General features: G+C 33.8%; 1 protein-coding gene across 3 annotated transcripts in view; it reads left to right on the forward strand.

The window, feature by feature from the left end:
• The first annotated feature begins 3,393 nt into the window (after positions 1-3,393).
• The window catches only part of LOC132724823 (dual specificity mitogen-activated protein kinase kinase 1-like), a 30,673-nt gene continuing 20,994 nt past the window's right edge, over positions 3,394-13,072 (forward strand). For all 3 annotated transcript variants that reach the window (XR_009624963.1, XM_060709775.1, XM_060709774.1), the window contains exons 1-5: positions 3,394-3,575; positions 6,820-7,039; positions 7,526-7,672; positions 9,206-9,283; positions 12,933-12,984. Coding sequence is in view for 2 of the 3 variants with exons in the window: in XM_060709775.1 (XP_060565758.1) it covers positions 3,502-3,575; positions 6,820-7,039; positions 7,526-7,672; positions 9,206-9,283; positions 12,933-12,984 (571 nt within the window). In the remaining variant the exon portion in view is untranslated. The remainder of the gene's footprint in view (positions 3,576-6,819; positions 7,040-7,525; positions 7,673-9,205; positions 9,284-12,932; positions 12,985-13,072) is intronic.

The raw sequence follows: 13,072 nt of genomic DNA on the forward strand, positions 1-13,072 counted from the left end.
TAATCACAACAAAATTACAACCTCAGATACAACTTACAGGATCCTTATTATTATATTTGTTACAAACCGAAAATACAAAGTGTAACATTTGACGATATTTCGGAATTGTTCATAAGTGTATGCAAATATGCATTTTAAAATCAGACATATTTTTCAATCATACTGTTTCGGAAATAGGTTTTTGTTTTCCTTTCGATGTCAAATATATATAAGTACATTCGTTATTCATTTTACAAGTATTGCACTATTTGTTTTGTTGACAGGTGTAACGAAGTAAAATAACCGCATAGAGTAATAACCAACGGTCAATATTCTATAGAAAAAGTGACCCCATTTCTATAAAACACTAAATCATTTTGATAACTGAGATAAATTGCCCCCCACCCCACACTCAGATACAGTAGTTAACTCAAACAGATTGTTAACTACTTGTTGTTGCAAAATTAGTCGTACGTTCTCTTACATTTATGTGACCTTCATCTTACCATTGACAATTTGACATACGTCCTAATCTTATATGTAGGTTCAAGTCTATATGCAGCCTTTAAAATTTACTTTTACAGATGCTGATATACTTTTTCATTCTGTTCTTTTTTTTTTGTTTCGTTCAGATTGTTCTGTCAAACTGTCAAACGACAAAAGTTACTTGCATTTCCTAAATTTGTTTTTATGATCTCTAGTAAACTTAATTTTATTCACATAAAATATTAAATGACTTTTCGTTTAGATATTAAGCCCTATGGAAAGGAAAGCAAAGCAATATATGCTTTCAGAAAAAAAAAAAATGCTTATGAGTGTAGACATGACATCGGCTGTAAGTCGGTAAAGGGATACACAGCCGATATCGGCCCGATCTTGAGCCGGGTTGCATATCCGACGTCAGGGCCTACAATGGGTACCGATATCGGCCCGATATCGTTGCTGTTGATATCGTGCCGACATTGCTGCTGATAACGGGCCGACATTAGACCGATTTGTAATGTTTGCTGGGTAAAAGTCAAATTGCTGATATTCATTACTCAAAATCTACCACTGTGGAAATACGAGATGTTTTGTAGACGTATCCCTTAGTTATTTTTTTTTAGTTCTGCTCCAGAAAACCTTCCATAGTATATGTCCATTGATTTCTTACAACAGTCTCGTGCTTCGTTGTTAATTGTTTAGAAATACTAAGTTGCTTAAATGTAGCTTTAGAAGCAAACACCCGGTAAAGTGGGGAGGTAAGATAATTGGTACGTTATTCCAAACGTACACAGCCATGGTTTTCTGGATCCATGCCTGCACCAAGTGCTTGGAGTATATAATACGTGTATACCATAATGTTTTTGTGCTTTAAACTTTCTTTAAATGGTAAAAAGTTAACCCTTTGTTGTTGATCATTTTCATATGTAAGTGATCAAGAAATACTATTGTGTACAAAAACGTCATTCTTTTCCGAATTATATGAATTGTAACAATATCATATTTCATTTTCAAACGGTTTTAAATTAATACTTTGAAACAGACAAAATTCATGAAAACCAAAGGTTCAAATATCTTTTATAGAAATTCTAGACTTTCTTCGTCTCGAGCAGGGGAGATGGAGTATTGTCCCGGTTGTCCCACAGCCTGTACGGACAAGTGGAAATTACAAAAAAATTACTATATAAATATCATACAGACAAGTTAAGAAATGCTTTAGATTAAAACAGAAAAATCAAAATCAGATTTGTCGGCCCTGTTGGAATATCTTTTGTGTATGCCTTTGCATTTGTACATTCATATCCTTGATGTGGATTTTGAGCTAGTATGTACAATATCATGTACCTTTAATTTCATAAAAAAAATGCTGGCTATGACTTATTATAATATCAAGCAAATAAAAGTGAGAGCATTTTATGCTATTGGCATTTTTAAAAATGAATCCTGTATGATGATGATGATGATGATGATGATGATGATGATGATGATGATGATAATAATAATAATAATAATAATAATAATAATAATAATAATAATAATAATAATAATGATGATAAACAATAAAAATCGAAGATAAAAGGTTTTTTTAATGAGATATAGAAAATAAATTTATAACATTCTTCGTAGCATCTCAAATTTTCCTACAGTAATAATTGTAACCTCCCGGATAGTGTCAAAGGTAAGGTTAGAATCTTTGCAGATGATACGGTTGTCTACCTTACCATCAGATCTAAACAAGATGCCCAAACCCTCCAAGATGACCTTCATGCTTTAGAAATATGGGAAAAAGACTGGTCCATGGAGTTCAACCCTGATAAATGTGAAGTTCTCAGGATAACAAGAAAAAGAAACCCCGTAATATTTCCGTATACCCTCCTTAACATCCAACTAAACTCAACTCAAGAAGCAAAATACTTAGGAGTCACTATTAGTCAAGACCTTTCATGGACCAAACATATAAACAATATTACATCTAAAGCAAATATCTCCCTTAGATTCATTAGAAGAAATGTTAAAACCCCAAATAAAAAGATAAAGGAAACTGCATATAAGACCTATGTTAGACCTCAAGTTGAATATTGCTCCATAGTTTGGCATCCTTGGCAGAAGTACTTAATTTATAAGATAGAGCGAGTCCAAACATCAGCTGCTAGATATATTTTTATTGACAATGACTATACAAGTAGTGTCTCAAAAATGATAAATGATCTTAACTGGCAAACCCTTGAACAGCGTCGAAACATCAGTGCTGTAACCTACTTGTATAAAATCCAAAACAACATATTGTTTTTGTTGACCACCAACACCTTAATCAAACAAGAAATCTGAACTACCTGATACCCTACTCGGGGACATAATATCATCAAAATTCTTTCTTTCCTAGGAGCATACGTCTTTGGAATAGCCTTCCTCTGACTGTTAATTCAGTCTAGCCCCAGTTTAAACATCTTTACTGAGAGCCTTGACCCATTCTATAAATTCTTAATCGCACACTATATATAGCTATGTCTTTTAAATTAATATATAGTCTTGTAGAACTTTTATTCTTTTAACTTTTTAAATTTGCATATAAATTGTTTCTTTTATTAACAATTCCCTGACAACGCGCCTGCTAGTCATAATCAGAATTGATTGTTAAGCATGTAGATGTAACCTAGCTAATCAACGGAACTTAACTGGTCGTATCTATTCATATTGAATAGATATAATGTGTTTAAGTATACGATATTTCCCAGTCGTGATTATACATTCCGTTTCAATTCCATATCAAGGCTAGTGCTCATTTAGCGAATGTTTATTTTACTATACATAACTATGATACAATTTACATAAAATTAAATTGGCCTACGTAAGTCAAAAGACTTTTCGGTTAAAAATATCATTTCGACAAAATATAAACTTTCCGTTTTTAAAACTGTCAAACGAAAATAGTGACGTCACATCCGTTAATTTTCCTAAATTGCCAATTAGAGCGAGAGGAAAGAAATCGATGCTATATTTTCTTTAAAAATGTGTATAATTTACATGCAAAGATAAAAAATGCCTATGAGTAAGAACAAATTTAATCTTCGTCTGCCCACACAGACAGGAGATGGAGAATCAGACGGCGGCGAGTGCGTGTTTTACATACATTTATTTTAACCTAAAAAAATACAAAAAAATAATTTTGTTTCCTGTTATTTTTTTTAGTTTCATTTGTTATTGAAGGAGAAGTTAGTATTTCAAATGACACAGATTAATTCCAGTGTAATAATTATTATGGTATAAAATATTGTCAGAAAGGCTGAAATTGTGTTTCACTATCTGATTATGTTTCAGTTTGTTAATTTATGTAAACTTTAGAAAATTAAAGAAACTCCACTGAGCAAATCATCTCCTGGAATAGACACTGTTTATCATGTTAATCTCTGTCAATATTTTATATACAAAATGAGTCTACTATATATACTCCTTGTTTAGACCCTGCAGTCTAATCTGGGTTAGTGCTCGCCATTTTTTTAAGCCAATCACCGACAAGGATTTTTCAAATTTTCAGGTTACAAATCTTAATAGAACAGATTTATATAAACTGGACGTTTTATATTATAAAACGCAAGTTGGCGGAGCACTAAGCCGGTTAGAGTGCATATTGGATGTTCTTCGTAAATAAGAAAGCTACAGTCGCTTCGCAAGCTCCGCTCCTTTTTAGCTTTCTTAATCTTATTTACAAAGAACACCCAATATGCACTCTAACCTATACATATAGCCCTCCGCAGATAGAATCAGGTTCAGCTCGGCCCTCGAGTCAGCTCGGCAGGGGTCAGCTCGGCCTACTTTTCAAATTATTAATATAATGGTTTGTTTATTGTGGGAACCAAATAATTAATGTTTTTTATAAATTATCATCACCCGCTTTTATAACCAAACAATTACCATGTGTGTTAAGGGTACCAATTAATCAGATGATAATTATGATTAATGCTAGTTGAACTAATTATATTGCATGAAGAGATATTGTGCTATTTTGTTTCAGGGCAACATCTGGCCTCTAAAAGCGAGATTCCTACCCAGAACGAAAATATCTCGCAATCTAGCTTTGGCACATCAATATATTGTTGACTAGATAGAGGGGATCATTCAAATTTGATTAATATCCACCTACAACTAATTACTAAATTAGAAGCTTATGATAATAAGTGAACATATTTTTATTTCATATTTTTATTATAGATTACTTTACAAACAAAAAGCATCAAAAGAAACACATTTGTATTATATTAATTTTTAACGAATAAACATAACAAATTTCTTCTAAATATACTTTTATTCTGCAGAAGTACAATGTAAAATTATATAATGATATACCAGATATCTCTTTTTATTCATTTAAAAAAAGGTGCCTTGATAGCATGCAAGTAATCAGAAAAAAGTTAATATGTTTAATATGTTTTTAGCTCACCTGTCGCAAAGTGACAGGGTGAGCTTTTGTGATCGCTTTTCGTCCGGCGTCCGGCCGTCATCCGTCCGTAAACTTTTGCTTTAAATGACATCTCCTCATAAACCACTGAGCCAATTTCATCCAAACTTCACAGGAATGTTCCTTTGGTGGTCACCTTTAAAAATTGTTCAAAGAATTTAATTCCATGCAGAACTCTGGTTGCCATGGCAACCGAAAGAAAAATCTTTAAATATCTTCTTTTAAACAACCCTAAGAGCTAGCGCTTAGATATTTGGCATGAAACATCTTCTAGTGAGTATCTACCAAGTTTGTTCAAATAAAAGTCCTGGGGTCAAAATTGACCCCGCCCCAGGGGGTTATTGATTTTCCCTATATGCATATAGTAAAAACTTAAAAAATCTTCTTTTAAAGAACCCAAAGAGCTAGAGCTAAGATATTTGGCATTAAACATCTTCTAGTGAGTGTCTACCAAGTTTGTTCAAATAAAAGCCCTGGGGTCAAAATTGGCCCCGCCCCAGGGGGTCATTGATTTTCCCTATATGCATATAGTAAAAACTTTAAAAAAACTTCTTTTAAAGAACCCAAAGAGCTAGAGCTAAGATATTTAGCATGAAGCATGTTCTAATGGGTGTCTACCAAATTTGTTCAAATAAAAGCCCTGGGGTCAAAATTGGCCCCGCCCCGGGGGTCATTGATTCATTATATGTGTATGGCAAAAACTTAAAAATCTTTTTTGAAGAAACCCATATAGCTAGAGTTTAGATATTAAGCATGAAACATCTTCTAATCAGTGTCTACAAAGTTTGTTCAAATAAAAGCCCGGGGGTCAAAATTGGCCCTGCCCCGGGGGTCATTGATTTTCCTTTTTTGTGTAAAGCAAAAACTTAAAAATCTTCTTTGAAAAAACCCATATAGCTAGAGTTTAGATATTAAGCATGAAACATCTTTTAGTAAATTTCTACAAAGTTTGTTCAAATAAAAGCCGGGGGGTCAAAACTGGCCCTGCCCCAGGGGTGTCATTGTTTTTAACAATATGTGTATAGTAAAAACTTAAAAAATCTTCTTTTAAAAAACCCAATGAGCTAGAACTTAGATGTTTAGCATGAAACATCTTCTTATGGGTGTTTACCAAGTCTGTTCAAATAAACAAATAAAAGCCCTTGGGTAAAAATTGGCCCGGGGGGGGGGGGCTATATACAGGTGAGCGACCTCAGGGCCATCATGGCCCTCTTGTTTTTACAAGTGGGCTGAGTTGGTATAGAGCCGAGTTGACTCTTTATCCACAGATATATATTTATATATGATACATGCAATGGGAACAAGATGCTTCAACTCCCAGGCACTTTACTCCCTAACATCAGAAAGACAATTAACGGCACACCACTTATAATTTTTGAGTAAATATTTCAACACCAAATAGAATTTTTGTGTCAGAGCCTTTTTTGGGAAAATGACAATATATCTATGTTATAAGGTCTTCATTACAAACATAAAAAAAAATATGTCAAAACAGTTTTATTCACCATTCACTAGTCTACATATTTTCACCTAAAATATAAAACCAAAATATGGGGGGGGGGAGGGGGTAAAAAGTGTCTCAATCAGATTTCATAGGAAGAGTCCAACCCGCCCAAACTTTATGATCATACCAATAAAACATAAAAGTACATGGTAGTCAGACTATGCTCCCCCATAAAAGTTTCTCGCATAATGTTTCCTCCATGACCGATCTCCCCCAACATACTTCAGTTACTTTCATGGCTGTCAACTAATAACCAAATAAATATGATCTATCTAGGCATGACAGAATAACTCTTGATATACTGCCTGTAAAATACAAGCACAATTAAGATTAATTTTCAGTTTTATTTTAATGTACATGTTTACTATAAGTACATTGTAATTTGTATCTGTTTCAGTAAACCAAATCCAAATATAGAATCCCTGACACAAAAGTTAAAAGAACTAGATATAGACGATCAACAGCGACAGAGATTGGAAGCTTTCTTAACACAGAAACAGAAAGTTGGTGAACTTACAGTAGATGTCTTTGATAAGATAGGAGAACTTGGAGCAGGAAATGGTGGTGTTGTAATGAAGGTTCGTCACCTTCCAACAGGCCTTATTATGGCAAGAAAGGTAATTTGTTGGCAAAATTTTAAATCTATATTGTAAATTTAGAATCCGTAACCTGCTGATTTTCTTAAATGGAAATGCTAACAGGGTGTCCGTTTGACCCTTGAAATGACACTTTGACCCTTCAAATTTCAAAAAGACCTGATTTGACCCACAGGATTTTAACTGGAGGGTCAATTTTTGTTAAAATCATGGGGATTTGCTTTGTATCTGGTCAAAATGACCCTCAGGATTACATGGCTAGTGAACATCCTGGCTAACTTCCCATATCTTTTCTCTTTTTTTGGGGTTTGGGGTGGAGGGGGGGCATCAAGATGAATGTTTGAAGTAAGATGGCCTACTGCATAGATATGCAAACTGACCTTGCTCTATACTGGTGGCAAAGGTTACTCAGCATGTTAAGTATTCTAGTTGTGTATGCATATATGTTTTAATTAGCCTTAATGCTATATATTAAGACTAATAATTATTTTTTGTATTGTATTTCAGTTGATACATTTAGAAATAAAACCAGCTATTCGTAACCAGATTATACGAGAATTAAAAGTACTACATGAATGTAACTCTCCATATATTGTTGGTTTCTATGGGGCTTTCTATAGTGATGGTGAAATTAGCATCTGTATGGAATATATGGTATGTATATTAAATTAGGTAGTAGGTAATTAATTATCCCCCGCCGATGGAATCGGGAGGGGGATATAGTTTTGGCGTTGTCCGTCCGTCCGAATTTCGTTTCAAGACTAGTTCTCTGCAACTACTGGCTGGAATTCAACGAAACTTTATGGGAATCATCAATATCAAGAGGAGATGCGCATATCGTCAGCTTGTTCCGGTCCGACACTTTAACTCAGAGTTATGGCCCTTGATTAGTTATGCAGTATGCATATAGAGTAAAAATCGTTTCCGCGCTACTTCTCTGCAACTACTGGCTGGAATTCAACAAAACTTTATGGGAACCTTCAATACCAAGAGGAGATGCGCATATCGTCACCTTGTTCGGGTCAGACACTTTAACTCAGAGTTATGGCTCTTGATTAGTTATGCAGTATGCATATAGAGCAAAAATCGTTTCCGCGCTACTTCTCTGCAACTACTGGCTGGAATTCAACAAAACTTTATGGGAACCTTCAATACCAAGAGAAGATGCGCATATCATTGCCTTGTTGGGGTCAGACATTTTAACTCAGAGTTATGGCCCTTGATTAGTTATGCAGTATGCATATAGAAAAATATTCGTTTCTGCGGTACTTCTCTGCAACTACTGGCTGGAATTCAATGAAACTTTATTGGAACCTTCAATACCAAGAGGAGATGGGCATAGTCGCCTTGTTCGGGTCAGACATTTTAACTTAGAGTCATGGCCCTTGATATCTTATGCAGTATACAACCAGAGCAATAATCGTTTCCGTGCTACTTCTCTGTAACTACTGGCTGGAATTCAGGATACGAAGAGGAGATGTGCATATAGTCGCCTTGTTCCAGTCAGACAGTTATAACTCAGATTTATGGCCCTTGATTAGTTATGCAGTATGCATACATCTCATTGGTATTTCCAGATATTACTATTTAACACAGAGTTATGGCTCTGTTTATGTCAAAGAATATTACTGTTTATGCCATGATAAATATATAAATAAAGCCTTATGTCTTCAGTTGTTGTGTTAGTAATAACCAGTACTCGGCAGGGGATATAAATTCAACGAATTTGCTTGTTTTGTATGAAATAATCATCTTTATTAGCTGGTCAATTTGATATATTTTTGGCAGGGGTGGCAAAGCCAATTGTCCCCATTGCCCTTTATTTCCCACAGCCTGTACGGACAAGTGGAAATTTTACAGAATTTACTATATATCATACAGACAAGTTAAGAAATGCTTTAGATTAAAACAGACAAATATAAATCAGATTTGTCGGCCCTGTTGGAATATCTTTTGTGTATGCCTTTGCATTTGTACATTCATATCCATGATGTGGATTTTGAGCTAGTATGTACAATCATGTACCTTTAATTTCATAAAAAAAATAAATGCTGGCTATGACTTATTATAATATCAAGCAAATAAAACTAAGAACATTTTATGTTATTGGTAGTTTTAAAAATGAATCCTGTTTGATTTAAGAAACTTCACTATAAATAGGTATTGTATAATTGTGTTTTGTTACAGGATGGAGGGTCATTAGATTTGATATTAAAAAAGGCAGGCAGAATACCAGAACCAATTCTAGGAAAATTAACATCTTCTGTAAGTATAAAAGAATAGAAAAAAAGGCACTACACACCAATACAGAGAATGGGCATAACTGTAATAAAGATATACCATTATACTGGTTTCGGATCTATAGACTCTTTATCAGGATTAACTTAAAACAAAATTTCATGTATCAAGTATCCATTAATACTGCATGTTTGTAACGCCCCTTTTCATTGCATAATCATGATGTTTATATAGTTTTATACACACAGCAGTTGTGAATTTATCAAGAAATCTCACTTTTTTCTCTAAAAGAAGATGCTTGCTGTGTCATAAATTTGTTGCAAATATTTCTGACAGGTTATATGACTGTATATAAACGACTTGGGTTATATTTCCAAACAACCGTTAATACAAGGCCATTAACCTGTCAAAAATCTTTATAAACAATAAAAACTATGTAAGTCACATGATTTTTCGAAAAGTAGAATAAAAAATGTTCAAATCATATCTGAAAATAGTTACTAGTTGGCTTACTGCCAGAAGAATGATGTATTAGGCGGTGATTTGTTATAAAATTAATATAAAAAATATTTATAAAGTATTTTATGTCAGTATGTTAAAATCAATGTTGTTTCGGCCAATGAAAGCTTGTCTGACCAATAACTAGAGCATGCTTGGCCTGCAGTCCTAGGATTTGGTGTGAAGGTTGGTCTTGACTAGAAGCTTACCTTCTATCGATTTTGAAGCAATTAGATGAAGGTTACAGTGGCACATAAAATACTTGGCTTATCAGGAAGAAGTATTTCCTCAGTCAGAATTTAAAGGAATAGGAATGGATGGGTTGATGTCTGTCTAATATAAATATTCATCATTAAAAAAGAGGTACCATGACAGTTTTTTTGTTGACATCAACCCTTTAAGTGAGAAATTCGCATTTTAAGACACTATTTTTTACTTGAGAAATAAGTTCATGGGCGCCGCCATTTTGGCGTTCTGTCATTCTCGCGAGACAGACGAGACCGAGATTGTGACGTGTTATACCCACTTCCGGTAAAGGTGTACACGCTGGTACAACTGAAATATATCTTGACGAAGAACTTAATTAATCTTATTGCGTACATTATTTATTATTTATGAAAACATCATATGGAACTGAATTGCTTTAATTAATTAATTGAAGACGCCGCGGCATTAAGTAATAGAAAGAGCACCGAAACACGAGGCTATCTGATTTGTACGAGGGGGCGTAGCCCCCGAGTATTAATCAGATTGCCGAGTGTTTTGGTGTTCTTTCTCTTTTGTATCATAGTCAAACATAAAAGCACGTTCCCTGTTGTCACAATATGAAACCCCGGCAAAAATGAACCAATGAACGAACATCTGAATATGACATTTCTGTCGCTTTCCCTTTCTCTGCTGTACAATATGTAAACCCCAGCAAAAATGAGCCAATCAATGGGCATGCTCTGGAGTGCGGGTAACTAATACCCGCACTCCAGTTAACGCACTGTGCATGTATATGTATACGATTTAACCCTGACACATTTTCAACAGAAAGGTCTCCAAACTATGATACAATTATCATTAATTTTGTCCGATTTTTCAAGCTTGCTGATGATCCCACCACATGATTTAAGCAATGACTGCTTAGTTTTCAAAGATAAACCATCAATTTAATTTGGGTACTTTGAGAACTTTCTTCAAATTGACGATATATCCTTTTATTTGGTACTTAATTTTCGCTAGACAAGCTGTCTGAATAGGGTACATCGCCGGTCATGTATCTTTTTCTCAGCGGTAAATATCAACTAAATCCAATATGCAGATATTTCCTGAGGACGCGATTTTCCGACATTGACGTTAAAAATAAAATGACGCAGGAAAATCGGCAGCTAGACTAATATCGTATGAAAACAAAACTGTCCGTTCGGTTAATTAGGCACCCAGTCAAAACTGGTACCAACAGCAACAGGTTGCCCATTGGGCATAATTCCCCTATTATTACGCATATTCTCGGGTTTATCCAGTTCCCTATAGCTTTTTTCCACGTTATCTACTTACCACACAGATACGCATTTCTACTACCGTAAATTTAATCCAATAAAACAAAAAACATAAATCTACTTAATATTCAAAATGATTATTGGTAACTGAAAAATGTGTTGCTATTGTATGAAATGCTGTAATTTACAGTATAACTTGACTACCCTAAGGTCATTCAGTTCACTGATGAAGCGTAAAAAAATATGTCTATTTCGTCATTAGAATATTTGACAACTGAAGGGTGATTAACCAATCAGGGCAACATTGTGCATGATCAAAAGTTCTGTCGGCACAGAGGCATACAAGGAGCAATAAAAACCGTTAGTACACAGTGTGACAGGAACATTTAGTGCAAATTAGGAACAATAAAAATGGATAATACACAGTATTAGTCATAAGTTGTAAGAACCAGCAATTGTGTGAATATATTATGCAAATGAGATTTTTGAGCAGCCAATAAAAATGTTTTGCATGCAGTTAATATTAGGCTACGATTACGATGTAAATAAATACCACTAAGCATCATACGTTGACAGACATGTAAACAATTTACTTTTCGAAAGAGTTGCTTATATTTTTGAAATGTGTACATCACTACTAACATATGTTCACACCTTTTCATTTGAAAGTCAGAATCAAACTGCAAACATTTAATTACATGTACTATTTAGAACACGTTTTAGTAGGATTTTAATAATAATGATAATTATCGCCGTTCAATAATTAACAGCCAATTATTCGTTGGTGCGTTTGTTTATTTAATTGCATTATTTGATTGTGAAACTTTGTTAAATAATAACATGTGTATTTATTAATTACATTAAGATGAGACTTTAATGAACATAGCATTGTTTGGAGTAACGGGCATCACTGGCCTGAAGTGGTGCGACCGGTAGACGTTGATTTTTTATTTGTTTCTTTATTTTTTTATTATTTTTTTTTTTTATATTGTTACGTATTTTGAACAATAAAAAAATCGCCTCTACACCTCCTGTGAAAATTAAATTGTCTGGTCAATACTTTATTAATATGTAAATGTTTCGCTACGATTTATCATAAATCTAAAGATGTGGGGAAATGACATCACGCGCACCTGTTTTTATACGGCCAATACACAAACATGGCCGCGCCTACTGATTTGTAGAAATCGGCGATTTAGCGATTTAAATTTCGTTATCATTCGTTTAATATTATTATTTGGCGGCAGAAAATTTGCAGATTTATTATTTATAGTATTCGTTTTCTGAAATCAAGTTTTTATTCTAACCTTGTTTTTCCCTTTAAGATTTTTTTTATACTTACTAGTTATAATGATACTATTACTTTATGTTACTTTAATATTGATATAACACTAAATTCTTGAATCTTATATGTACAAGTGTAAAAATATACCTCTGTGACACCAACTGAATTATTCAAGTTTGATTTTTACCATAAAATGACTTACTGTTAAGGCTGTTGAATTTTGACAAATTTGATTTATACTTGATGAAAATTTATTCATAAAAAAGTCATTTAAAAAAATGTTTCCTTTCGAACCCCTAAAATGATTTTCAGTGATATGTTTGCCTAAATGGAAATAAGAAATAGTGAAGGGCGGTCACACCTGTACATTGGCTGTTGTTAACTGGTATATTTGTTGATTTTTTTCCAGGTTCTTAAAGGATTGATATACCTTAGAGAAAAACATTCAATTATGCATAGAGGTAAGAAATATGTTTGTTCTTGTACTAGTAATATTTACCGAACCACATTTGGGAATATTTAGGCAAAGATCTGAAAAATAATAGAGAA

Source organism: Ruditapes philippinarum, unplaced genomic scaffold (genome assembly GCF_026571515.1).
Source record: "Ruditapes philippinarum isolate M1 unplaced genomic scaffold, ASM2657151v2 ctg4375_1_1_1_1, whole genome shotgun sequence".
Classification (NCBI taxonomy): domain Eukaryota; kingdom Metazoa; phylum Mollusca; class Bivalvia; order Venerida; family Veneridae; genus Ruditapes; species Ruditapes philippinarum.